The following is a 27,976-nucleotide window of genomic DNA, read 5'->3' on the forward strand; positions in this document are numbered from 1 at the left end:
ACAAAAGGAGTTCTATTTTCTCAATCAAGACTCTGCTTTATAAGAACTCTTCCAGAAATCCTGCCCCCCTCCCAGCTTCTCCTTTACAGAGAAAGCTGGACAAACTTGCTTATCTGCACTGCAGGTAGGAGAGCTGGAGTTGACATATTCAACAGGCAAAGCAGTGTTTCCTTGGATCATAGATATCTTCAGACTTGAATGCTTTGATGTCCCCTTTAAAAACAAACAAGCTAATGCTATCTGCATTTTCCTGCAGTTCTGCTGTTTCTCAAAATGCTGCTTGTTTTCTCTGGAGTGACACATGTGGGCTGCCGATCATAGGAGACCAGATATGCAGGATAATTGCTAGATTTGTAATTACAGTACCATACCTGACATACTGTACTATCTTCCATTATGATCATAGCTAGCCTGGGAGCTGCAGCTGACCCACACTACAAGCCCTTCCACTCAGATTCCACAGGAAGGAAACTCAGGTGTGAGAGCATTAAGGACACTGATGGGAACAAGAACAACAGAACAAGGTGATGTGCCATGACATACATAACTGCCTCAACAGCCCAAACACAGCCCTTTGCTCCTGCCATAGCTGGATGATTCTGTCACAGAAAGCCATGCTGTGATTTTGTAAGCAAGTGTAATGATTTCTTTTTCAACTGATCAAAGCCCAGAAGCATGCAACAACCATTCAGAGCTGTTTATTTCCATTTCTAGTTTTATGCTAGCTGTCAGGGCATGACAGAAAGTCCTACCATGAGCACCTTGCTGGCTTTGCTGCAGACTTCATGCATAGTGTTGGGCAAGATAAGAAGTTCAACAACAGAGTTTAAATGTAGGCACCGGATTCTCAGTCCGTTCTGGAAAGGGAGGAGAACTATGTGATGATATTACAAAATGCTGACTCTAACAATGGATCGTGCCCTGAGACCATCTAATCAGCAACAAAACAGACTGCTTTTCCACCAAAAAAGCTTGAGCTTTCTGTCCTTTGGGTGAGATGCATCGGCTTAGTACTCTAAAGTGCCTCAGAGCTGTGCTGCAGCAAAGGGAGCAAAGGAGACAGAGGACTGGAGATGGAAAGGAGTAAAAGGAAAGGACAGCCAGGCATCTCTCTGTGGGCAGCAGGGAAGGACAGCTGTATGAATCAATGTGAAAGAACCAGAGGTGACATTGGCCTTCTTTCAGAAACTGCACTAAAAAGCAAACACACAAGAAGGATGGGGTTTTTAACACAGATGCAGCAGAGCACCTTCCTCCCAAATACGTTGTGTCTTACCCAGTCAGGTGCAGGGGCTGTGCACAACATGAAGTGTTTCCAGACCTGACACTGACTTTTCAACTGCACTTTTAAAACCATTTTATTATAACCCCGTAGCCAGCACCCCACTGCCGCCCTGGCCATGGGAGAGCGGCCCGGAACTGCTTCTCATGCCCTGATGGGATCACTCAAATCCCATCTCCACGTGCTCTATGACAGCCGATAACGCCCTCACACTGCACCGCCACAACACTCGGGAATAAAACCACGGCCGCACGCAGACAAAACACCCCCCGGCAACCACCGGACGGCCCGAGGCGACCAAAGGCCACAGACACGGCCGCAGGGCATCCCCGGCTACAGGCGGGCAGAGCCGTGCTCCTCCCTCCCTGCCGCACCCCAGCGGGCGTAACTGGGCGTTACTGACCGGGCCGGCCCCCAACACCTCCCTTCGTGGCAGGGTGCGGATCGACGGCGCAACTAACCAATCAGAGATCGCTCTACGAGCAAGTCCCGCCCGCTGCTTGCCCATCTCCGCCAATCCGCTCACGCAGCGGAGCGGCGGACGTGAGTGAGGATGGAGGAGAGCCGCGCGAGGTGTCCGCGTGCCGGCACTCCACGTGGGCGCCCCCGCCGGGAAAGGGCGGGCCGGGACCCACGGCCCCGCCCCTCCGCAGGGCCCCGCCCCTACCTCTGCTCCCCCGCCGGGGTACCGGGGGGAGCCCGGCGCTGAGCGCTGCCGGTCGGGGTGCTATCGCTCTCGGCTCGGCGCGCGTCGGATGCAGCCCCGGACGGAACGGCGGAGCCCTGGGGGCGTCCCGCGGTGAGTGCGGGGGTCCCGCGCCCCCACCGCTTGGGGTTCCTCTCGCGACAATGGGACAAAGGACGGAGCCCTAGAGCGGGGCGGCCTCGGTGCGTGTTGAGGGCGGGCAGGGAGCCCCGCCGGCTGCCCGCCGGCTGCCGGTGTGAGCCCGTCCCGGTGACTGCGCGGCGGGAGCTCGGTGCGCACCCGGCAGGGCTGGAGCTGCTCGGCTCCGGCTGTCCCGCGTTGTCCGTGCTGAGCTACGGAGGTGCCGGGCCCTGACAGTAAGCACCTAAAAATCACAGGGGTTACTATGAGAGAAAGTAACACGCGTGTATCTCTGGCAGTGGTCACCTTTGCTATGATGTCCAAAACGAGGCTTTCAAATGCTGATGTCCCTGTTCGTTTGTTCAGGTGTTCTAAAAAATTGTCTGTCTAGTTCCCGCGAAGCTCGGAGTGGCTGCAGAATGCCGTGGCCTCGCTGTGCTGGTTATTTTTTGCTCTAATTGCGACAAGCTCTCAGTCAGGCACGCTGCCTGCTGTACCTGTGATACCGGGGCTTTGCCTGGGTCCATAGAACTCAGATCGGGGGGACCCAGAAGAGGGAAAAGGTGTTTTACTCATACCCCCTTCCCTTTCCTTTTAAAAGTGAAGATGAGCAAATGCAGAACAAGTCTCCGTCAGACACCGTGTGATGGAGTTCCACAGTTGCCTACTGTTAGTCCAGTTCAAGACAATGTAAATGACTTGCGTGCCTGCTGTGCTCTGGGGTTACGCTGCTGCTTTTCCTGCAGGAATTCTCCTGCTGCTCCTCAATGCTCTTGGGTCTGTTTAGCAGTGGCACCTTAATTCTTAGAAGCTGAGCATGAAGAAGGTGTGGGCCAGACCCCGAAGTCCTCAGAAGGAGCTGTTTCTTGGAGAACTTTAGAAGGGGGTTCTTTTCTTTAAGGAACTCCTTACGCTTGCTTTTTTTTTTTTTTTCTTTTCTTGCTGTCTTTCCTCTTTCTGCAAAACTCAGCATTGCCGCAAAAAGGAACCGTTCTTTGTAAGGCTGTTTGTCCTCATTCTGTTTCTTTTTTTGGGCTGTGCCTTCCTGTTTTCCCATCTTTTTGCTGAAGGTAGCTGCTGGCTGCAGTGTGTGCAATCCTTGAAGCTGCATTTGCTCCTGCAGGCCCTGTTTGTGATGTTGGTGCTAGTTCTGTCAAAGTATGGGCAGATAGGTGATTTCACATTTGTAACAGAAGCAGGCTGTGTTCTGGTCAAAGCTTTCTCTCTCTATTCTGGAAGTTCCTCTGTTTTACATATTCAGAGTAGAGAGGAGTATTGGTTTAAGACAAGCTGCACTTTTCGGGGAGGGAAAAAATTAGAAGCAGGTGGATGCGGAAGCTCAGTGGTTGGTGTGCGTGTGCAGATTTGGATTTGAGTGCCATGAGATGAGCAGTGGACTTTCTCCCTCCTTCAGTAAACCAGTTTTTTTACCCAGTTCTTACTGGCTCAAAGGGTTACTTATGTAATATACTGGTAAAAGCATGTCTGCTCTTATCCGTCTTGCAGTTCTGCGTATTACCTCTGCAGTTATAACGATGCCTTTATTTCACTTAAATAGCTCGTAGTGTGTTTACTTCTAAAACTGATATAAGATCTTGGTTTATTTGTTTGTTTTTGACAGCTCTGCGGAATATTTCAGGTGGCTTGGATTCAGTTCAGCCCAGCCCAGCTGAAATATAGAAATTCCACCACAGTTGAACTATTTCTGCAAAGACAGTCTTAGCTGTTTGAGTTTGATTACATGAGAGTTCAAACAATAGATTAAGCAAGTATTTAATAAACTGACTTGTGAGAATCACTGTTATTAGCCTTGGTAGACTCAAAGGAGAAATATGTTCCCAGTTAGAGAATTAGCTGATAGGCTTTTGGGTTATGGGACCTCAACTGTTTTCAATTAGCGTGATAGAGAAACACACTTTTCTCTTGAGTCTCTGGAAGCGAGATCAGGTCTTGCTGTTCCATGCTCTCACTGTGCCTCCTGAACATCCCAACAGCTGCAGGAGCAGGGAACAAGCCTCGCTCTACCTTATTAAAAAGACCTTGCTGCAGCTCTCCACCTGTGCTTTGCTTCTCCTGTTTCACCTACATACAAAAGGTGAGCAGTCTCATAAATAAAGGTTGCACTACTTGGCAGAGATGCGTAGGGAGAGCACCAAAGCGAAGTACCTTCTGTTGCTCCTCTTCACACTGAGGCAGCAGACTCTGCCTGGTACTGTCTGTACTGCTCTCTGGACTGCCTGTGTATGCATGCCTGTGAGTTAGCTTTCTGTACTGATCTTTCTCCAAAGGGATGTGTCCTTGTGTTTGGGTGTGGGCAAGCTTTTGGTGAGACTGAACGGTTGCTGAAGCAATTTGCTTTGCTTAATCTTGGAAGGATTCAAGCTGCCTTGGTCACTCAGCTAAAAGAACAGAGCTCTGCACTTCTTCCATGTAAGCTTTCTTTGCAGCAGCTTCATGTGTTGTGTCCTGGACACTGAAGCTGTTTCACATGCTGTACGTATTTCACTGGTTCGTTCTTATGCTTCTGCGTTTACCTAAGCCAGTTGATTCCTTCACATAGTACGTAATCATGAACACTAATTCACATGTGTGATTTTTGAAGCCTAAGGAAGTCCTGTGACTGTTAATCGGTGAAAGGACCCCAGTTGTAGATTGTGAGGAAATAAACAAATTCATTGTAATGAGAAACTTCACACTGGTAGTCAGACATGATGAGGAAATGCTGTATTTGCATTGCCAATCAGTGAGCAGGCATGGTCAGCTCAACCATTGCTGTTTCTGATGTTGACAGCAGAAAGTCTTCCCAGGAACATGGCATGCTGAAAAGGAGATGCGTGTTCTCACTGCAGACATTTAATGTTCAAAGGATGTATATTGCAAAGTTTTGCACGTTTCTATTAATGCACTTTAAAAGGCTGCATACCTTTGTGCACAGAAACTCAAAGGCACACACGGACTTGGAAGTGATGGAAAAACTTACTCCCTCATGAGATCTTAATTTGTCCCTTTTGCCTGGAGGCTGTAATGCTCATTGTTTCTCTCAAAGACTTCTGAATTCAGTTCTGTTTTAGGGGAAGGATTAAGCCCAGGTGATTCATGCTGAGCTCTCTTCATGGGAAGTGAAGTGCTGAAGTGCTTTTCTCATCTCAGGGGCAGCCAGATAGAAATATGGCAGCCACCTACATCCTTCCCTCACAGCCTCCTCACCTCCACAGTACAGGAGCATGCATGTCCTTTGCTGCTTTGCCTTCAGCTGAGCCTTTTTCCCCTCCTTGAAGGCTGTTTTGCAGGTCTCAATGTGTATACAAAAACACGTCTCTTGGCTTCCAAAGAGCGCTGCATCACCACTCAGTAGGAGAGTTGTCCCCTGCCTCTGAGCAGGAGTAGGACAGCCCATAAAGTGTCGTACCACCACAATCACAGGTTAGGAATAGGTGTCATGGGAATTCTGGAGCAACCCTTCTTCCTGAGCACACTGGCCATGTTCTAGGAGAGGCAGAGCAAAGCAGAAGAGTTACAAACCCAAGAGAGCACTTCTTGCTGTAGCGCTCACTTTTGATGCTTGACACGAGGTGGGAAAACTTCACAGCACGCAGGTGGAGTGTGGGCGGTCATGCCTGACTAAGAGCTGTGTCTAATCCTGCAATAGGACTACAAACAAAGTGTTTTCCTCTCTATTGTTAAAGCTCAATGTCATAGGAGAGTGCTGTTTGTACAGAAAGGAAAGAAAAAGGATGTTAGTTGGCAACTAAGACCAGTATTCAGCAAGTTCCCCATCTGTCCCCAGAGATATGTGGTGAGAATGAACTCTACCAGGGCTCCACAGCCCTGGAGTTCTTGAATGCATTTCCTACTGCTCCTTTTGAAAATCCTAGAAGTGAGAGCTGGGCCCCAATCCTATCCATGCAAGGGTGCTGTATTCAGATGTAGTAGATGCAAAAGACCTGCTGCAGTTGCGTCTCCCTAGTCTGTGAACCGAATGCCAGTCATTTCTGCTGACAATGTTGCATCTTTCTTATGGACAGACTGCATCTATTCTGGGATCCTGTGTTCTGGAGCACCCAGGGAAAATTTTGTCATCTCATGGGCTAGTTAAGGGAGTTGTATGGGGACTCAGGTTGTTGAGAAGGGCTAATACATGCCATTGTTACATCCTTGTTCAGCCTGGAAAAGAGAAGGCTACAGGGTGACCTCATTGCAGCCTTCTAGTACCTAAAGGGAGCTTACAAACAGGAGGGAAGTCAACTATTTACAAGGATAGGTAATGGCAGGACAAGGATAAATAGTTTTAAGTTCAAAGAGGGAAGATTTAGGTTGGATATCAGAGGGAAGCTCTTCATAGAGAGAGTGGTGAGGTGCTGGAACAGGCTGCTTAGAGAGGCCATGGATGCCTCATCCCTGGAGGTGTTCAAGGCCAGGTTGGAATGGGCCCTGGGCAGCCTGGTCTAGTATTAAATGTGGAGGTTGGCAGCCCTGCCTGCGGCAGGGAGGTTGGAGCTTGATGATTCTTGAGGTCCTTTCCAACTAATTCTATGATTCTTTACTTGCTTAGGCTTTTTATTACTCTGTTTTCTAGATATTACTAGTGTTTTACAATGTATCTTTGGAGGGACAAATGCATAGGTGAGGGAGGTTCTCAGTTCTAGGGCTGTATTTTATCATCAGGTTGGGGCAACATGAGCGTGGGTTGCTGCACAAAGGTAGGCTTCTTTCCAGGCAGCTGCCTGTCTGCCTTGTTGCACAGCTGGCTTGATTAGAGCTACCTAAGCTGATTGTGGAACGGCAGTCTAGGAGTCCGGTTGTCTTAGAAGCATAAGACATCTGTGGAAAACATTAAGAAGAGCCTTAGCATTTCTGAGCAGTCCTTGACAGAACTCTGTAGCCTGCTGTGGTTTCATCGGGAATGTGCTCAGTGTTCGTTTTTGTCAGTGGTAGCAAAACAAGCTTTCCCAAGATACTTTACTATAATAAACCTTCAAAAGCATGCTTTCAGGTTGTGTTCCTGGATGTTTTTGGGAGAAGCACATAATTATCTGCACTCTTTCTTCTTGATGATTGAATTTTGTTCTGCTTTGCTGCTTGGAGTTGGTGGGTGATTCTTTCACCCATTTGTTTTTACTCCCTTAAGGTGTGCCTGTGGCAGTCCCAGGAGGCTGAAATCAGGATTAGGACCTAATTCCAAGAGGGCTCTGGTCTGATATAAAATAGGGTTGTGCAGTTCACACTGAAGCCCACTTTAAGTGCATGGGCTGGTTTGTGTAGGTGCTGTTTGGGGATCTTAAGTTACGAAGTGCAGGAAGAAGCAGGAACTACTACTAACTTTTTTTCCCCTCTCCAGTTTAGACCAGAAAGAAAGGTGTATTTCAAACTTGCCTATGGAAATGCCATAATACCAAATTACCAATCCCATCTCCAAAGGACCGTCTTGTTCCTCCTGCTGTTGCTAACTTCACCAATTCCTTTTTTCACTAACTAAGCACTGTAGCCCTGCTCTGCTGCTGGGAGGCAGCTTGTGGGGCCGTGGGTAGAGGAGCAGAAGATTAGGGTTCTTACTAATTAGTTTTTACAGCCGTGTTTGAGCTGTTTAATCAGAGTAGTGTTGAAATTAATGGCAGGCTTATTGTCCAAAGCTCTGGCGCACGTGTATTTAGGTAGAATAAAATAAACAGTGCTAAATAAACTCTGGACACTAAAAAGACGCCTGACTGATACCAGAAGAGTGGGAATAAAAAGCATCTTTGACTGTTTCACTGACAGGCCTTTGACTAAGCAATTACATCTCAAAATGGACTTCTCTGGGAGCAAAATAGTGGAATGATGTTATTTAAAAAATAAAACAAAACAAACAAACAAAAAGCCAATGCAAACCCAAACAAACTGTAGAGTGTCCCAGAAGCCAATGATTGACTTCAGCTTTTATTAATTCATCTGCAGTGCATTTGCCAGAGCTTTTAGGGTTTAATTGAGGTTAAGAGGTTGGAATCTGTGGTAAACGAAAGAATGGCATATGGGCAGTCTGAAATTGTGTACATTTAAGTAAGAGCATTCCTTCTGGCCACTTGTTTTGGTTGGGCAGTTATTCTTGGCTTTTTTTTTTTTTTTTTTTTTTTTTTTGTTCAGTATAAGTGTGCAGTGCTAGCAAGTTAATGATTCATTAAGTTTTATCACATTCTAGCATACCTCTGAAGAAGAGAAAGCTGATCTGGGCTTGTGTTTGACCTCCCCCTTCAGATTAAGGACATCGCTTCTTTAACCTCTTACCTGCTGCAGGGTTGAAGAGCTCGTTTGTTGTAGAACATTGAAAAAACATCTCCCTGTCTATTCACAGGATCACAGAATTGCAGGGGCTGGAAGGGAATTCTGGAGACCATCTAGCCCAACCCCCTGCTAATGCAGGTTTCCTTTCCTACTTCCCATCCCCCACAATCTACAGTTGTCCATTTGAAATTTTAAGAGAAAAAAGTGAGTGTGAATAGGAGGAGCCTTGATTAACAGAGGGTATGAGGAAATAGGGTTCAGTTTCTCGAATTATCCACAGGGAAAAAGAAGCCAGTTTATTCTTATTGTTACTTCTTTGCCTTTTCTGACTTGTGTTACAGGCTGTGTGAATGTTTGTCTGCGGATGTAATCTCCCTTTATGAGTGAGGACATGGGCCATAGTGCAGTAGTTTGACAATCGAAATAAACCTACTTACAGTGGAAAGCTTGAGTCATAACTCTGAGGTCCTTATACTATCCACAAAGTTTATGGAGCGTATGACATCAGATGACAATAAAAAGTGACCTATCACCCTCAAGTCATTCTATAGACATCTGGTATTTATATACAGCTGTTCACAGTGTGTAGTCTGGAACGCAGGAGAGCTCATTGAAATAATTATATTGATAGGAGGATGAAGGATAGGAGTGATTTTCTCCAAATATTTCATTGCCTGGAAGCTTTGACCTCTTCTCATCCGGGAAGTCAAATGTGTCTTTTCTGTGTGCTTATAATTTAGAGCATTCATTTTAAAGATCCTAGTTCCCATTTATTATTTTTCTTCAAAGTCTGAATTAATAATAAGTTGGTCCTTTAAAGCACTCCCTCCTTTATTAATAAGTTTTGTATGCTTTGCTCTCATAGGAGGTTTTCTATAGAAAACAATACGTATACATTGCTTCTTAATAAAGCAATGTTTTATATGCCAGCTCAAGCAAGGGAGGAAGTGCATGGAGCAGCTTTTGCAGTTGTAGGAGGGCACTTACAGCTCTTGCACTTGATTCAAAAACAGAGCAGAAAGCATGAGCAGGCTGTGCAGTGACCAACAGCAAAAAGGTGGCAACAGGTAGCTGTGGGGAGTGCTGTGTAACCTCCCGTAGCAATGGGAGGAAGATATGTGCTGTTGTGCTTCTGTGCACAAATTCTGTTTCCCTCTCGTGTTTCTGTGGTTATTGTAGCTTCAGCTCTGAGCTGCTTGTGCAGCTCCCAGGCAGCTGCATTTTCGATGCTGTTCCAGCAGCTTTTTCCCAAAAGTGGAGACCTCCCAACTGTGCTGCCTGGGTTTGGCCCTTGGGAAGAGAGAAAAAATGTGGAGTGGTGGCTCAGCCTCGGGAGCTGATGAGTTCACTTGGGTATGAGGGCAGTGGTTTCCCAGGGAGCAGGGCTGGACAGAAGGGATCCTGGTTCAGATGAAGTGCTCTGTGCTGTCAGCTTGTCAAAATCCTCCGTTTCAGGTAGCATCAAGGAGATGTCCCAGGTGAGGAAGGTGGCACTCCCTCTTGCGCATGGGCTTTTTCAGGCAGTGGCCTGTGGCATCATCTGTCTCATTGCTTACGTACGTCTCAGTCTTGTTTTGGATTCGTAGATCTGATTGCTTTATGGCACTCTGCTCTGCCTCTCAGGCTATGTAAAGGTTATGTCTGCCCAGTTTGTGCCACAATGCCATCAGAATGACAATGACCTTGTAAAATGAGTGAGTCAAGTGCCACTGAGACTTGCCCCCTCAGCACAACGCAGCCAACCTCAGCCAGCAGTGGGGCAGGGCTGCAACTGCAGAGCCTCACCACAGCCTCACTGACACTCTCCCCTTCCCAGCAGGTGCATGGGATGAAGGGAGCCTGACGCCCATCCACACCAGAGAGGAGACACCGGGTGCTGCTGGCGGGGCCATACGGAGCTGCCTGCCATGAGCCGGGTGCTACTGTCCGGCAGGATGCACCCCGAGGGCCGCAGTGTCTGCGTCTTCCTGCCTGACCGGGAGCAGCTCAGCCTGACTGTGGGGGTGAGTGGCTCTCGAGGGATGCCAGGAGGCCTCACTCCGGGCCAGGGCTGGCTTTGTTAGCTGCTGTTTTTCTCTCAAAGCCTGGTCTGCTGACCCAAAGGCTATTAGCCAGCTTAGTGTAATTGGCACTCCATTTTCTAACTGGGTGGTTTCAAAACATTAGTAGAGTCGCTCAAAACTTCTGGGATGGAGGTAACATCTGTTCTTTTTCTGCTGTTATTTTGTTGGGGTTATTTTAAGTGCCCACAGTGTTTTTTCCAAAATTAATAAACCAGAGATTTTTTCATATTGAAACTGAAATGCCCTGATGATTTAGCAAGCACACCTAATAACGACCATTTACACTGGTGTTTCAGCTATTTCTGCTTTGAGAGTCTGTCAGTGGCTTTCAAAGACTCCAAGGCAGAGCAAACAACATCTGAGGCTTTTTTTCCCTTCCTTCGAGTACTTGTACACACACTGACCACAGCTAAGTCGCTTCATTTCTTTGATCAGCTCTTCAAATACTGGAGTCCGTGTGCAGGAGTGCTGGCAGAACCCTGCTGGCTGCCTGCTTGGTGCAGCCCCATGCCTACTGCAGTGCACATGGGCTCCTTGCATAATGCTGCTTGCTCCTCAGCATGTGAGAAACCAAACTGGCAGCAGCACTTCAGCTTAGGTGACAGAGCTGAGCACTCCGCTATGACTTTGTGCAGTTTGCATGTGCACTGGTGAGATTTTTTCCTTTTGATTTTATTTGCTTTCCCCTGGGATGGGGAGAGAGGGAAGATGGGTGAGGTGAGATGTTCTAAGCATTCAGCTGTAAACATGGCACGTGTGCTAATCCACATAGAGAATTCTCCTGCCTGTTATGCCTAAATGTGGCATCACTAACGGAAAGTTCCACAAGGGCTGGTCAGAACGAGACTTCAGTAGCAAAATGTGGGGCTCTCTGCTTGCAGGTCGTCTGTTCAAATTCAGCCCAGCTACCTCCCAAACTTCTGCAGTCTATTGGTTTTGTGCAAGCCACAACATGAGAATTTAATTAAGTTCCTAGGGCAGGTGCAAAGGCCAGTGATAATAGTCTGTTGAGACTGACCCTAAATCTCACCTATTTATAGCTTTTATCAGTAAGGCTAAAGATGTGAGATAGCAGAGCCTGCACTAAATCTCTTGAGGTGCAGACTCGCGTGCAGAAGTGCAGGCAGGGCTGATGGCATTGCCATTTGGTTTGGCTCAGCATTAAATGAGCAGAGGGTCAACCAGAGATGCCCAAAGCCCCTTCTGGTCTCACTGCTTCACCTCTGCTCCCTGTCTGGCATTTTAACTGTGATATCACACATCTGGCTGAGTAGTGTTGTCCCAGGAGCATATGACAGCTGTAGGGCTGCAAGCTCCAGGGTCTTTAGGCAGTGTTCCACTGCAGCAGGATGTCCCATGCCCAGTCTTGGGCAGGCAGCAAGAGATATAGTCTGTATTTAAAATGTGACTGTGAATTGCCCTCAGCTGCAGCAGCTTAATAAAGCATGAGGAATGTCCTTTCATATTTAGTGCTGTGGAGATGGAGGGAAGGCAGCATGTCCCTTTTCCCACCTGCCTTCCTGCAGCTCCTGCGAAGAGCTAAGGGTCTTTGAATATCCCTTTCTCTGGCAGAATCTGTGACACCACATCCATCTGTAGACCTTTAAAGACATTTTTCCTCCTCACTTCTGCTGCTTCATGCTTCAGTGGCCATAAAGTTGCAAAAATACATATCCGGAGATACCTGGGTGTGAAAGAGAATATCTGCTTGGGTCAAAACATGAGTTCTCAAAACACAGTTGTGTCCTAATTGCATAGAGAGTGAAACATAACCTCTTACAACTGGGCAAGTCACCAAACCCAGCTTTTCATTTGGCTTCGTTCTTTACCACAACACCCCTTCAAAACAACAACAAAAATCAGGATTTTGCAGCTGGAGACCTCTTCTAAAAGGAACATCAAGGCAATTTTCCAATAATATTAGTAGAACACAAACTTAATTAGCACAACCACAGATGATAGCTAGTGCATTTATTAGAATAATAATGCCACTACTTAATGTTTCCAAAGCCTTTTAACCTCCTCAATGTGGAATGCAAATACTAAATAAGGTTGGAGCTCAGTGAGGTAGGTAGGAATCATTATCCTTGCAGCAGAATAAATTATAGATCCTTTCCCTGATAAGAAAAGGGTTTATGCACATAATTCCTTTCTCCTCCTCTCATACAAATTCCATCCTTCCAGATAAGAGTTTTCCTATATGTGTTTTGTGTGGTTGCATGTAGATGGAAGCCTGTTCTTTAAGATGGATTCATTTTGTGCCCTTCTTAGATATTGACATTGAAGGGAAAAAAGTCAGAGCCATTTTAAAGTTTCTTCAGCCCTCATCAGATCTGTATTAATTTAGGTGCCCACCCATGGGGGTTGTATTGGCTGATTTGAGGGAATGGTGAGAAAGAACACTGTTCTGTATGTATTGTTTATCACTTACATCAAAGATCTGGAGCAGCATCCAGTTTGTTCAGTTTTCTTTACCTCCCAGTGTGCTGGCTTACCTCATTTTGAACCCACTGGTCAGTACCAATTAGATTTTGTGACTGTCTCAATAACATTTCTGAGAACTGTCTTTGGTGATAGCAGCTGAAAAAATGACAGAGACCGAGACTAGTGAGGGTCAGACTGCTTCCTGAGAGAAGCAGAACAGCCAGCTACTCCACTAGTGCTTAGGTGTCTCAGAAGCACCCCCAGTTGTTGCTTGTTGCTGGCAGAGGAGAGATGGAAATGTGAACTGAAACTTGGGAAGAGAGAAAGTCTGGCGTGGTCCTGTGTGTTTAGGGGCAGCAGGCATAGGTCTGAAGTCTTCCAGTTATTCTGTGAGCAGCAGAGCTGGTGCTTTAAAGCATATGGACTGCTAAAATAGAGATGGGTGACCAGCATGTATGAATACTTGCATGTAGAATGACTCTGGAGTAGCACGTGATTTTATGATCTGGCACATGATCTTATTTTTGGGTTTCTTCACACTGTGAAATTTACTCCAGTCTGATGTGGAACAAAGCTGAGTATCAGGCCTCATCAGAGGAAGGAATGATGCATAGTGTGTTTGGAATGGAATCTGGCATACAAACCATGTGCAAAGGGAGGAAAGGTCAAACAGAACCACAAAAAATGGAAAATTCATAAGGAAATATTGATTGTTCTAACAGGGGAATGTAAGAGGAGGAAACAGAGATTGCAAGTGTTATCAGTATTGCATAGCTATGAATTTGGGAGTAAAACTGGACACAGTAGGAAAATACCAAAAGGAGAATGGACAAGGTGGTAGATCACATATCTGCTGTGCAAGAAACCTCAATGAATTTCTGCTTTTGAGATGAGCGTCGCAAAATGTTGTTCATAGAAGTAAGTATCTTCCAGCAAGTTTTTCTTCCCTTAGGTGTGAAAGCATGTCACAAAACATACCTATTTATATAGCTTTTACATAGGCGTGTGCTCCTAGTGACTGATGCATGTGCATAATCATTCCAGCTACAGGTAGGTCATCCAGTCCTTCCCAGAAAGGAGAATATGCACAGAGCTTGCTTTCTTGAGAAAGGAGGCCAGCTACAACTCTGTTGTTGGTAGCTGAGCATGTACCACTTTTAGGACTGAGATCACACCCTTACCGTTTGGGGGTCTTACAGAATTGCATGTTATCACCTCCTAAAGTTTGTGCACACATGTTGGTGTAGTGCAGGTTTCAAAGCCTTGGGTGTAGCACTAGTGAGTGGCTGGTTGGTGGTGCATTGTCAAGAAGAAAAAACAAAGCAAGCAAACAAAAAACGTCAGTGACCTTGTTTCCCATTGTCCGTATCTAGTGACATGGTACATCCTGGGGCAGGGAGGAGAGTGGAACCTGCTTTTGGGCAACAAGGCATGCCAACCCTAAAAGGGCTTGAGGAATTATGGTGGCAGTTAATTTGGTGATGATTACACTTCTGGCAAGTTCAGAGATAGACTTCTGCCCTGTTTTCTTTGCTTCCTACCTTGGGATGGCAGCTTCTAGTGCTGCTGGTTGGCATTGCCCAGCAGTGGCACAGAACAGCTGAGAGATTGTGGCTGATTTCACAGCAGCTGGCTGCACCCCAGGCAGCACTTTGGTTGTCTGTCTCAGTACTGTTTGGCTCTCTGCAGCTGTTCTGGCTCAGAACTCCTCCCGTGTCTCTTAAGGGTTGGGGCTTTTATGGGATTTTGCTAGTCTGCTGGGTTGTACTCCTGAGCTGGTGTGATAGAGTGAGGGAAACAAGGCTATAACTGAGAAGACATCAAATAGGGAAGCTTTCCAGTCACCGTACACATCCTTGCCACATGTGAGTAGCCCATAACACCACTTTGCTGAGGGAGCTTGTGCTGAACCAGTCTCCATTTGGCAAGGAAATAGGAAAAAGCTCATAGGCAATTGGTGACAGCTTTTGAAAATGCAGATGTTTAATTGTTGTGTGAGCAGAAGTCAGTGGCAGACAGAATAAGCTGTTCTGTGTGCAGTAGAGAGTAACCTAGTTTGTACCCCACAAGGCATTTCAGGTAAATGTAGGAATGCAGTCTTGGCTTTCTTTGTGTACTTTTGTTTTTAGTTCTCATGAATGAAAGTTTTGTTGTTTCTCATAATCTCTGAAAAAACATTTATACAAGAGACCAGTGTTTTGATTTCTGTGTTTACAAACTTTTTCCATGAGAGCACCTGTCAGTAGCACTGCACAAAACTAGCACTCCAGAATTCTCCTTACGCAACAATGCCAATAAATAGGAGATATGAATTCATATCTTACTGAGCTGAGCCACTTTGCAGTGTGAAGGTACAAAAGCAATGCCTTGATAATTTTTCTATGATGATAATACTGAAAACGAATCTTATTCTTTAGGAGTTCTTCAGCTTTGGTAACCAAAAATGTATTGGCCAATGTAAGGAAGGAGAACTGGCCCATTCAGGTGTGTGAGCCATCTGTAATGTTGGATTGGTTGTTTCTTTCAGGTCAAAGCCACAGGACAGGAGCTCTTCCAGCAAGTTTGTGATTTAGTGAAGATTAAAGAGCCTCACTTCTTTGGCCTCAGCATTGTTAAAAGTAAGCAAACTCAATGCACAGAACAAATGACTTGGCAAACTTCCACAGACCTGCTTGTGTGTATTTACAGTGTGTGCATATATACACACTGGCCATGCCTGTGGGGAATTCAATTGTAATAAGGTCACAAAGTATGTAGATTATGCACAAGCTTCTCAGAGCTCTTTTGATCTTTGGTATGTGGGCAGACAAATTGGGAGTAGGGGGCCCTTCTCTTTCTTTGTTCTTATGTTCTACCTCTTTGTGGAATTTTCTTTCTCCCCTATAGCTAACTTGCTAGTCAACATATTTGTCACTGTATGAGTTCAGAACTGTCAATAGTTGGACAGGAGATGAATTTTAAAAGAAATTTGGGGCTGGAAATGTTATTTATGTTCTGAAGTCACATGCAAAGAATGCTGAAGAATGGGGAGAGGAAACGTAAATGGTTTGAGGGGACTAAATACATGAGGAGCAGGAAAATTGGGTTTTGAAATATTATCTGGGAAACATAAAATGTCTTAGTACATGAACTGAAGTCCAGTCTGCTGGTCCTTTATCTTGGTGTTGACCAAGTAACAGTGTAAGATGATGCCTTAAACTTAAAGGAGCAAACCGATAGGAGATATTACATTTCTAGGGCAGTGTGCATCAACACCTCCCAGCCTCTTAGAAAACAGTAATGAATCTGTTGACTTCTCCCTCTAAAATTTTTCTCAAGTGTTTCACTACTTACTGCAGTATCTCTGGATGTTATCAGTGAAATGGGAATAACTTTATGAATCCTAAGTGAGGTTTATCTTGCCTGCTTATGAGTATGTGGGAGAAAGTTGTTTAAGTTTTTTCATCTCATTTTCCTTTCTGTTCTTTCTCTAAAAACTTTCATTTTTCTGAGCATAGCATTGAAGCTAAGATGGGAGTAAGCTGTTTATCTCCCTAATGTTTGGAGAGTCTCCGGGAGGTTCCATCGACATAACTAAACCAGTAGCTGACATATATCTGTGGATTTAAACCAGCACAGTTCTTTGTTCCCCTTCCAGTGAGGAAGACCTGAATACCCCAATTCAACTAGGTTAATAAAGCAGTGCTACTTACAACTCAGAAGTATATTGCCTATAGATTTAAACGTAAACAGTCTTCGTTCACTTCGTGAAAATGCTCATCCTCTTTAGATAAGCTAATTCTTTGCAGTGCTTTTAGAAAAATGACATGAATGGCCTGAATGGGGCCTCTCCTTTTGTTCTGTTTTCCTCAGTGTTCTTCACTCTTGCTTGCTGTGGCTCAATTTCTAAAGCTGTTTGGATGAAGGCTGTGTGCTCACCTTGGCACCTCCTCCACCCTGACAAGTGTTGAGATTTTGGATGAGGAAGAAAATTTTTTTTATTACTTTGCTTAAGAAATTGTCTGGATTTTGGGTGCCAGACAACAGGAGGGAGGGAAGCATCAGGGGTCGTTTTCTTAGCATGAATGGCCACAGCCACCAGGAAAGCTGCAGCTCACTCTTGAGATGGGGGGCAAACTTGGCCCTGCGTGCTGCTGCTCTCTTCTGTTACCTGCCTTCAATCCTTACTTGGAGCTGTAGCAAAATAAGTCTTTCATTTTCTGTTCCCAAACTTGATTTCCACCTCCTTACCCGTCCTGGCCAACAAATAAATCTCTTGGTGACAGTGGTAACTAAGGTCTTGGTTCTATGGCAGATGTAGCGCTCTCCATCTTTGGACTTTGGGAAGTAACCTTTGAGTTACCCTTGGTCAGTTTTCCAGGGAGTTTTGGTTTCATCTCCAGAAAGGGAAGTAGCCTGTCTTGGTTGTGGGAGATCTGGGTAAGTTTTGCATTGTCCGGGGTTGTCATGTGAGTAAAGTCCAGTGCCTTTGCCAGGCAGGGATTCATTGTGCTTACTGCAGTTAGTGTGTGGAAGGTTTGGTGCTGGTCTAGGTGGACTGGGTATCCAAAAACTAGAGAGGAAGCCTTTGTGTTTCATAGCAGAGCATGTTCTCTTTTACATCACATTTTCACCTCCTGGTGCTGCAGATCTAAAATGCCATCTTTAAGAAACAATCCACCCTGTTCCAATAAGGTCATATTTCACAGATTTAGTGTGTATTTATTTTTGACAATCTGATACTGCCACATGCAGAACAAGATATTCTAATCCACCTGCATCCATTACCTTGCTGTTAATTTGCCAACAAAACCCTGACTGTCAGCGGGGGCAAGAAAATGAAAATTATGGCATTTCTGCAGAACTGTAACCAATCACACTGGGTGGATTATCTGGATTAGGAGCCCATTTGACCTGCAGACATTGAACAGATACGCTAATGCTCATTTGGTCTCATAGAAAGTATGTGTGTGAGGGGAAGAAGTTGGGCTCCTTAATCATAAACAGGAGTTTAATCCCCATGTGTGGCAAAAATGAAAATAGCAACACTAAGCACTGTGCAAACAATAATTTGCTGTGAGATCTAAGCTCTGGGTCTTGGATCATGTCTTCCAGTGTTCCTTGCTTAAAGGATAAGAGAATATGGGGCTCTCCTTAATTTCCAACTGTTAGAAATCCTGAGGACAAGCTTCAGGATTTAAGGCAACAGTAATGATGAGAGGACAGGATTTTTCACTGTTGTTGCTCTTTTGCCTTTTTTTTTCCTCTTCAATATTGAAAGCACTTCAGATAACTATAAAGGGGAAGAAAGACCTTTGCATTTGTAGAAAGAATTTTATCCCTTTGAAAATTATATTCAGGGAAGTATGTTAATGCAAAGCAATACCAGCATGGAGCTTGGGATATATTGCTCTTCAAGTTTTGTCACAGATCATCAAGCAGGCTATACCTTGTGTTCAGCTGCTCCTTAAGTGCATTTTTTTCTTGTAATTTGTTCTGTGATGACCCTGCTGGCTCCATAGGTTTCAGCAGCTGGGTCTTATATTGCAGCTCCTCATGCAGGGTCAGTCTTATCTGGCGCCCTCCAAGAGTTTTCCCTACTGTTATCAGAATGTGTATGCAGCAACAAAGTTCAGTCTTCTAAAGCAAAACTGTTTGTCAGCAGACAGAGAACAGCCAGATCTCCTTTGTCGTTGCAACCCAAATCCCCGCAGTCTTAAGTCTTGGGCTTCTCCTAGGATCAAACCTTGCTCAACCCAACCAGATAGAAACCTTTGACTGGGAAGAAGCAAATGTTCAGCTCTTGGACCCTGCCACTGTGTCTACTGGTGTGCTCATACCAGTTTGTCAGGTTGGCTTTCTTACAAAACCAAATCCCTCTGCTTCAGCTCCCTTGCCTCAAGGGTCATCCTTCAGTTATTACAGCTCTGGCTGCTTACTTTGACAGGCCCAGGGAAGAATAGCTCCCAGTCCTCCTTACTTGTGTGCTTAGCAGGGAGCTCGGTGGTTAACTCTGTCAGGACTTCTGTGTCTACAGGTAACTCTTCTGCACCTGTGTATCTTTCGGAACTGAAGTTCATAGGCAGAAGAGTCTACAGCATTGTATACTGTATTATATAGGTATCTGTTATACCAAACTGTCTCTTAAGAAGGCAGGTGATAATAGAATTTTTCCAAAATACCCTCAGGTGATTTCTACACCCCGATCCTTCCCTGTTACCCTCTGCTTCTACTGCTTTTCGCTCAGATATCTGCAGGGATAGTTGTATTCCATTTGTGAGTTGCTCCCATATCCTAATCAAAGATGATACAGTTCAGTATAACAACTTCAACCTCAATCAGGAGTTGCTTACGAAGAGGGAAAATATGAGCAGAAGTATGCTGCCTAGGCAAACTTGCAGGTAATCAGGTCTTCAGAAATTTATATAATGCTTTCTGGAAGTACTTGCATGATCTTTACCGAGGACAGCATTCTTTGGCCTACACCTGTTGTCAGTTTTTCCACTTCACTATCAGTGTGCCATCTGGTAAGGTGCCCTCCTGTCTGATGACTGCAAACAGTATGTTTTCTCCTGGATGAGGAATGCTGGGAATGGTTCTGCAGCTCTTCTTGTGCAGAAGACTGCCAAAAGTCCAGAGAGTTTTGCCTGAGCATGCCTTGTTGCTAGCTTTAAGATGCTAACACAAAATACCTGCAGTACTATGTGCTCATTTTCAGGAATGACTGGGCCATTATCTCAGCAGTTCCTGACAGCCAAACTATTTTGTGCTTCTTAGTGTTGCCTCCTTTTATTTTCCTATCCATCTCAGCTAAGGGACCGCTACCTGCCCTTTGCTGTATTCCCAGCCTCTGTTACAACTTTTCCTTTCTGCTCTTCGCATGCATGTACTTAACAGCTAAAGCAAAAAACATAAGGTTATCCTGAACCAAGTTCTTCTACTAATCAACCAGGGATTGAGCAGGTTTCTTCCTGTTGGCTTGAAAGATAACACCAGGAGCATCCAGATGTTTTCTGGGGTTGATTGCAGCAGATGCCATACAGACAGTGATGTTCCCAGGCCACAACCACTTGGAAGCCAGGGGAACTCACAAAAGGAGCGTATGGCCCTCTTCAAAAAACAAACAAAAACTGCTGGTGCTTGGGGAATTTAAACAGGTTATATGAAATCTGTAGCGCTTTTTGTTGTGAGGTCTCTGCTTTGCTTTTTCTTTCTTTCTCTCGGTCTTTCTTTGTCTTTCAACTTTCCTGACCATCTCTCCTAATACTAGCTCTCCCTGCCATTCCTCTGTTCTGCTCCTGGTCTCTTTTCTGTTGACTCACAAGAGAGCAGTGGTGTTGCAGTGAGGCTTCTTGCAGCATCTGGGTGAAATTAAGTGCTATATCCAAGGACAATTGTGTTTTCCCTTCTTTTAAAGCAGAAAATGCCTGCTATGGGGAAATTTGGCTTTGTGCTAATTCATATTTTATTTCAGTCTTAATCTCCTGGTCTGTCTAAATAGTTATAATACTAAAATATACTTGACTCAACGCAGGGACTTAGCAGGACATTCTTGTCTGCCAAGTGGGTCTCAGCTCTCCCTCTTTGTATGATTAGTATATGACCTGCCTTTGGCATTTCTCAATGCTCTCAGCCCAAAATGGGCACATGAGGAGAACAGGTTATTGGCATTCACCATTACTTAGATGTACTGCAAGGAACACAGCCTTCCCCTAAAAACAAAAATCAAAATGGGGAGGCACTAGTCAGTGTGAAGTAAAGGCTTTTAGAGTAACAGTGAATCACAGTTCATTTGACTGTACATTACAGTCAGAATTGCCCACTCCTATTTTTCATGTAGTGTGAATAATGCATGTTGTACATCCACATAACTCATTAGAATTGTCATTTTATCCTGGATGGCCCATATTTTTGCTTGCAACAGTTCAAGTCCTATATTTGCTGAAGTACATTAAATGTGCTAAGCTAATTTTGCAGTCACTGCACTTGAATGTTTGCATTTCTGGTGACTATTAATTTGAAGTGAGGTTGTTACAGCACAGATTTTTCCTTTAATTTGAGAGTGCTTGAAAGCTGTAGCTGAGGGAAAGATGTAAGTTGCGCTGCTGCAAACTCATTGACTGAACAGAAGCTTTTAAGGGAAGCTAGTGTGATGTATCTTCAAGCTCACCGCCAGTATTGAGAGAATGATGAATGCAGTGTCAGTGACTGCTAGTGGATATTTGTGTGTTGCCATGCATGCTTCCAAGCCAGCTTCTTTGGTTGTTGCCATTCATGTGAGGCCAGCAAACCAAGGATACTTCATACATGCTGATTATTCAGTCCTCGTTGGATCCATGGTCAGACAAGCTCTTTCCTGGAAAGGTGACCATCTGTGCATTTCTGCATGATACCTTACAGCACTGCTGTGAGGCACCGCAATGCCATGTCCTCATTTCTGTTAGAGAGAAGCTTGTTTTCAAGCCAGAAACAGTTTCAGCATCAGACAGAGATCTCTTAAGTTGCACCACTAATCCAGTTTAAGGAAAAAGCCCACAGTCCATGTAGTGCTGGGGAGGGAAATGCCTCTTTGTTTTTGTAGAGGGAGGCTTACACCACAGGTTGACATTCCAGCAATATTAACTTCATTAAAGCAGGAATGCAGTGCAGCATTCTTGCAGGGAGGGAGGAGCAGGAGGATGCTGGGTTGAGGAGGAGCAGGACCACCAGGGAGAGCTTAGGGTGTCTTTCTCCTTCAGCCTGGTCTCTTCTTGGGGTTTGCGTGTAAACCGTACTAGTGATCTGAAGTTCTTGTGCTTAGTGTCTGGATCCTCCTGGGGTTCTGTCTCTAATCTAATTAGTAAGACAGATAAGCAGGAACTGTGCGGTATGGGTAACAAATAGCTGTAGTATGGTGAAGCTGGCTAGGACTTCTGGCAGTCTTTTCAAGGCAGCATTACTTGATCTTTATGGACTTAGAAGCATGGGTGGTTTGGGCCAACATACCTCTCCCAGCTGTGGGGTAGCTCATTGCTCTTTAAATACCTGCTATAATGCCAGCTGTGTCATTTCTCTGTCAGCAGTATTGATGGTAGTGCAGGTTTTCATTTGGCTGTAAACTTCTATTGGAAACAGTTTACCTCTTTTCTTCCTCCTTTTTTGTTTGACATCAGAAAGAAAAAAGCCAAAGCTTGGAAGTCTGGGTGGGTCTTTGGGACAGAGGAGTGGTTGTGAAGTTTTTTCTTCCATTTTTTTCCCCCCAACTTTCGTGTTTCTTATGAACAAAGGCTTCAATTTGAGACTTATGTCACTTTTCTGGGCAAGAATGTGGAGTAGATTGACTAGTCAGGTGAATGTGCTCAGCTGGCGTTGCCACTGAAGGACCCATCACATCTCTTTATGAGACTTGAGAAGGCTTAAGAAAAAAATCATTGGCTGAGTTGTTTGTATTTGATAATTGGTAAGTAGCCCTACAAAACACTGGCTTTGAAAGCAGCACAAAGCTCTTTCAAGATGATGCGCTGCTCAGTCTGGCTCTTGTTCTTGCTCACTCTCACCCAGATGGAGAACAAACTTCAGTTCTTCAAAGTAAGTCAGGTTTTCCTTCCTTTCATCCATTCTTTTGCTCTATGAAAGAGGTTAGCTCTGAGCAGGAGACACCAAACTTTCTGAAGAGAACATTTGGATTTGATCCTCCTCACCATTCCACACGATCTCATTCATATGTAGAAGATTAAACCTGTCAAATACCTGACCCTGTCTACTTGTTTATATCATTCTGGACCATGGTGCAACATGACAGTAAAGTGGAAGTTTGGATAGGGCTTACGTGTTTAATAAAATTACCCCATTACACTGATAGCACGGTCATCTTGGTAAGATGATATTTTCTTTCTGTAAGTGACTCCGTGACTCATAAAGGAAGGATTCAGCATTTGTGACAGTTTAGGAAATTCCAGCTCAGCATCTGAGGCATACCCAAGCTTCCTTCATACTGTCGGAAGCACCACATGCATTGAGTCCCACTGCCCTTTCTTTTCCCTGCCTTTGTCTATTCCCTGGTCAGCTTTTGTTTTCAAGTGTATTGGTTGGAAACAACCAGTAGACTCATGAACAAGTACTTCATGAACAAGAATTTCTACTTCTTTAACATTACATGCTTTTCTATCTTGCCTTCCAGATAATGAATATGTTTTCATAGACCTGGAGCAGAAGCTTAGCAAATACTTCTCAAAGGAATGGAAGAAAGAAACCAGCAAAGTAAGACAGGTGTTTAATTTTGGAGACTACTGTTCTGGAAAGCCAGGTCCTGTTGATTAAAATAGGGTGACTATGGATGAGTTCCATAAAAAAAAAAAATTTTTAAAGTAAACGTTTGATGACCAGGAAGTTGCTGTTAGCATCAAATGTGCATGGATTGCCATGCACAGTGAGATGAATCTGAGCAGCAAAGATTTGGAGCTCCCCATGTGAAAAAAATTACCTGCATAAACATTAGAAGCGAGTGCCAGAGAAGGAAAGATGAGAGAATGAGCTAAGACGACAAGATGTTCCTTTCCTCCCCCTCCTGTTTGAACAAGACTATAAGTCTGAAAGGAAAGCTGTAGTAAAAACAACAGATATTTTGCTGGTTTTCTTCTAACAGACATCTCAAATGTGAAGCAGACATCGATGTCTCCCTTTGGTCTGTGGCTGTAAGGAGCAGTGAATAACTAACCATTAGCCCTGCTAAACAAGAGGCAAGGAGTTAATATCAGGCTGGTGCACCTCAGCCTCAGGCAGTACAGCCTGGCTGAGCAGCTCCTGCAGCAGTGCGTGTGTGTCCCTGCTGTATGATGTGGCATGGAGCAGAGATAAATGGTTAATTCTAGGTGTGTGCTGGAAAGACTGCAGCACTGCAAGCATGGCATGCTGCCTGCTGTGTGCCTGATGCTTGGGGAAGGTTTTGTTAAACTTGCTGTGTTCAGCACTGATGTGTACAGAGTGCTGCCAGGTGCTGAGCTAGGTAACTTTGAGCCAGGGCAGGCATCCCCAGATTACACTGTGGCTATTTTACCAAGCTCATCTTCTCTCAGCCAAACTCTTCTACTCTCCATATGGTATTTTGCCACTCTGTCTAAATTTTTTATTATGCCTCATCTGTGTGAGCCTTGGTGATAGTCAGATCCTCCCCAAAATTGCTGAAGGGCTAAATTTGGCAAATGAAAAGCAGTATAGGGTGCAAGCTTGGGGAGAAGGGAATGTTAAAAGGTGGCAAGATAAATTTTGGATGCTGAATGTTATTTAACATGTCTTCTGTCTCTGCTCTAGGGAACAGAGAAATTCATCCCTCCTTTTGTTGCATTCTTTAGAGTACAATACTATGTAGAAAATGGAAGGGTAATAAGGTAAGTTCTTTTCTGTGGTAGTAATTGTATTTTGTGTTTTTTTGTTAACAGTTCTTCACAAGATGATTTTTTAAAGGTTTTTCTCTTGATGTCTTTTTTTTTTTTTTTTTAAAAAAAAAAGAACTTAGCAGATTTCCTCACGCAACCATGAATATTTTCCTGGTCTCACACTCCTTGTCCTTAGGCTCCTAGGAAGATGGTGACCGCTTTCCCATCTGTGTTTAGAGAGCAGGTTGAATTACAACAGTATTGAAATATGTTTAACAGTCTTTTGCTTGCATCTTTTGGTTGTATGAAAGGCGTCAGATGAATATACCAAAACCAGCTATTTAGATTCCAAAGTGCGCGCTAATAATTTTAGTTCAGGTTTTTGTATCTGTGCAGTGCTCTGTGCAGTGTACTCCTGGAAATGGACTTTCATAAATAGACAAAAGAAATGACTTCATAAGTTAGAGAGTTTTGCATTTGAGTGCGATCCATTCACGTGGAATATGGGCTGCCCTCAAAACACAGCCACCCTCTCTGCATGGTACAGAACAAAGGATGAGGTAGTTGGAAATGAACAACTGACAGAGTTGATTTGCATCAGCACTGCTGGCGTGGCTGTGACCCCAGGGCAAGCCAAGAGCTGGGATCATTCCAGTAGATTAAAATCTTTACTTAATTTTTGGCATTTGTTCTCATCTTGAACAAAGACTTTTTTTTTCTTCTGCCCTCATCACCCCCCCCCCCCCCCCCCCCCCCCGTTCTCTTTTTTTGGATGCAGGAGAGTCTTTCTTCTGGAGTCTGTTTGGCTGTTAGGTGTTCTTCTGGTTTAGTAAAACTAAACAAAGGATTCAATAGTGCTTTCCCACCCTATGTATGTATCCCTTAGCATCACAAGCTAATTTCTCTTGTACTGGTCATTTAATTGGAGGAGTTTGTGGAACAGTGCAGAGGTACTTATACACACATGCTTTTACATGCAGACTGTAGTGTCCAGCACTTTATCTGTACATACATGTCAGCAGCATGCTTCCCTTGAGCTCTTACAAAGTGTGTATACAATATTACTGGTCCACATGCCTTATCAGACTATCCCTGTTTAGCAGTCTGAGGAAGAAGACCAAAACAAGCCCAGGGCTCTTGCATCTTTTGATCTACCTTGCAGGGAATTAGCTGTTGAAAAGCACCTTGAGCCTAAGGCAAGGTGAAATGAAAAAGCAATGCCAGGTTTAGAGGGGAAAGGAGGACAGGTGTGCAAGAAACAGGACTGGAATTCAAGTTGATTCTCTTGACTGCTATAGGCTTTCCAGAGTAACAGAAATGCTTGATGTTGTCAGTCTCCAAACAGGTGTGATACAATTTTTCTTTTATCTACCCTCTGCCCTACCTTCTTAGATCTCATGCTCCTCAAGACAGAGGCTATTCTTTCTCATGTTTATACAATACTTGTGAGAGAAGACCTTCATCTTGGCTTGGGGTTTCCCGCATGCACTTAACTGTATCATGGTGGCATCACACACACATCAGGGATCCCTTTTCTCACAAGGAAGATGCATTTGAGAGGCCCTATATGAGCCTGACATTTCTTCCTCACACAAACCTGCCTTTGTGTCTTTCAGTGATAAGGTGGCAAGGCAGCTCTACTACTGCCATCTCAAAGAGCAAGTACTTATGTCTCGGTGCAACCACAAAGAAGAAATCTACTTCCTGCTGGCTGCCTACAGTTTACAGGCAGACTTGGGAAACTACAGGGAGGAGGTCCATACTGGGAAATATTTTGAACCTCAAGCATATTTCCCACAATGGGTAAGTTTGATGGAATCTTTCTCTCAATACTGTGCATGCAGCAGGAGCCATGTTACGCTGGTACCTAATTGCAGCCATACAGCTTCCCCAGCTTATACCATGATGATCAGGCAGAGTGACAGTGTCACCCTGAATTTCCCTCAGGAGTTAATTGCCCTCTGTGTCTATGCTGGCTGTAGGTGACAGTTCCTCTTGGGCTATGTGAGGTGGGCGGTTGTACTCTTCCTTAGTGAGGGAATGTGTTGGTGTCAAATGAATGACTCCAGCAGTGTTCCTTTTTTTTCAAGTCTTCTATGGCTTAGAGTGCCTCCAGTATTATGTCAGAATAATCTGCACAAGCAAAGCCCTGCAGAAAACTGCAGGGCCACAATGCCAAGTGTAGCGTGCCCTTCCGTCCTGGCTCTGTAATGCTTACCTCTGAGATGTATAGACCCAGACCGTAGGGGTAGTACTTCTGTGCATTGCCTCTGGTGTCTACTTTGTTGTTCATTTGGGTCTAAATTGCAGTAAGGGAAAAGGGAAGGGCCTGGAAATGATTTTACATGTTGATTGGTAAGCATGTGTACCTTGGCTTGTGCCCTACAAGTTCTACTAACAGCTTAAAAGACCCAGAGTTGGTTTAATTGTTGAGCAGAGGCAAATGAGTTGAGAATGGAAGATTTGAAAAAAAAGATTTGTCAGAGTTGATTTCCTGCAGGAAGTTCTGCTCTCGTGATGAAATGGTCATGCAGACTCCTGTCCAAGTAGAAAAAGAAGTTAGCTTTGTTGTGGACACCTCTGTTGTTGGTATCTGCACAAGCAGGATATTTCCCAGAACTTGCACATACCCACCTCTGCACTTGATTTAGATTTGTCCCCTGCTTCAGGGAGAAGATTTGGAGCAGGAGTTGTGGGAGGGAGGCAAGGTAGTAGAATCTCCTTTCTGCATGAGTCCCAGCCTGCCTTGGTGTGCTCTTTTCTTCTCAACAGCAGGCCTTCATCTTGCAGCAGGGCACTTGGCATAGGGCAGCTGACAAAGGCCTGGAAAAATTGAGTCTGGTGCACCCAGTTTATGGGGCATTTAAGTCTTATCACAGACTATTTTTCATTTGGCAAATATTGCAAAGGCCAAGTCAAAGCCTGGCTCACCTATGCTGAGCTACAGCCCCAAGCAAATGTGTGGGTGATTTATCATTACAAAGAGCAAAATCTGGCAGTCATGGGGACGCTTCTCTCCCTGCCCCTGGGCTGCTATGGGGAGGTACTCCTCCAGTGTGTTCTCTTCCAACACGTGCTGGAGATCACTGTGGAAGATCATTTGGTCGATAGCTGCCTTAGCTCTCCTACTGTTGAGAAAAGGCAGGTGCCCCTGGGGTGAGCAGCCCAGCTTTGAACTGTGGAGCTGGTACTTCTTTCTGCTGACACTGCACAGCTGATGGCATCAGTGTTGTTCTTTGTGGAGCCCAGTCTTCCTCATGGTAGGATGACTGATCTGACATGGCATGCAAAGAGAGAGAAGAGGTGTTAGTAAACAAGGGCCTTAATTTAAAATGGAAATGGGGATTGAGTGATGGGGTCTGATTGTTTGAGGTACAGACAGCTGGCTTCTGAAATATGTTCACAGGTAACTGCTGGGATCTGGTTTTAAATGCCCTGAGTAGCAAGGGATTTTGTGCCCTGCTTTCCATGGAGAGAGCATGTGTCCAAGTACAAAACTGGGCGCTCGCAGGGCAAGAATAAAAGGTCCAGTGCACATTTCTCTATTGCTTAGCAAAGCTGTGTGCCTGAAAACCACTCCAGACACAAAATAGCTTGAGATAGTGTTACCCTCCCCTTTGAGGATGGAAATGCTAAATAAGCCTAATGTGTAGTTTCTGGTCTTTAAAAAAAACAGAAAAAAAAAAGGATCAACAACAACAACAAAAAAAGCAAACCCCACCCCACCCTGACCATAAAGCATTTCTGCAGTGTTTGGAGATGTTGCTGCTGATTATGTTGGCATGCAGAG

At 44.8% G+C, this 27,976-nt stretch overlaps 1 protein-coding gene across 4 annotated transcripts in view; it reads left to right on the forward strand.

Annotated features, from left to right (window-relative positions):
* Window positions 1–1,898: 1,898 nt before the first annotated feature.
* Window positions 1,899–27,976, forward strand: part of FRMD1 (FERM domain containing 1) — a 36,546-nt gene continuing 10,468 nt past the window's right edge. For 2 of the 4 annotated variants that reach the window (XM_090135474.1, XM_090135476.1), the window contains exons 1-6: window positions 1,899–2,081; window positions 10,183–10,369; window positions 15,381–15,471; window positions 22,992–23,080; window positions 24,122–24,198; window positions 25,803–25,989. In XM_090135474.1, the coding sequence (XP_089991600.1) occupies window positions 10,274–10,369; window positions 15,381–15,471; window positions 22,992–23,080; window positions 24,122–24,198; window positions 25,803–25,989 (540 nt within the window). In that variant the 5' untranslated portion in view covers window positions 1,899–2,081; window positions 10,183–10,273. The remainder of the gene's footprint in view (window positions 2,082–10,182; window positions 10,370–15,380; window positions 15,472–22,991; window positions 23,081–24,121; window positions 24,199–25,802; window positions 25,990–27,976) is intronic. The other 2 variants (XM_031613238.2, XM_090135475.1) reach the window with 2 other exon arrangements.

This window comes from Phasianus colchicus, chromosome 2, assembly GCF_987193195.1.
Source record: "Phasianus colchicus chromosome 2, bPhaCol1.hap1.1, whole genome shotgun sequence".
NCBI classification, from domain to species: domain Eukaryota; kingdom Metazoa; phylum Chordata; class Aves; order Galliformes; family Phasianidae; genus Phasianus; species Phasianus colchicus.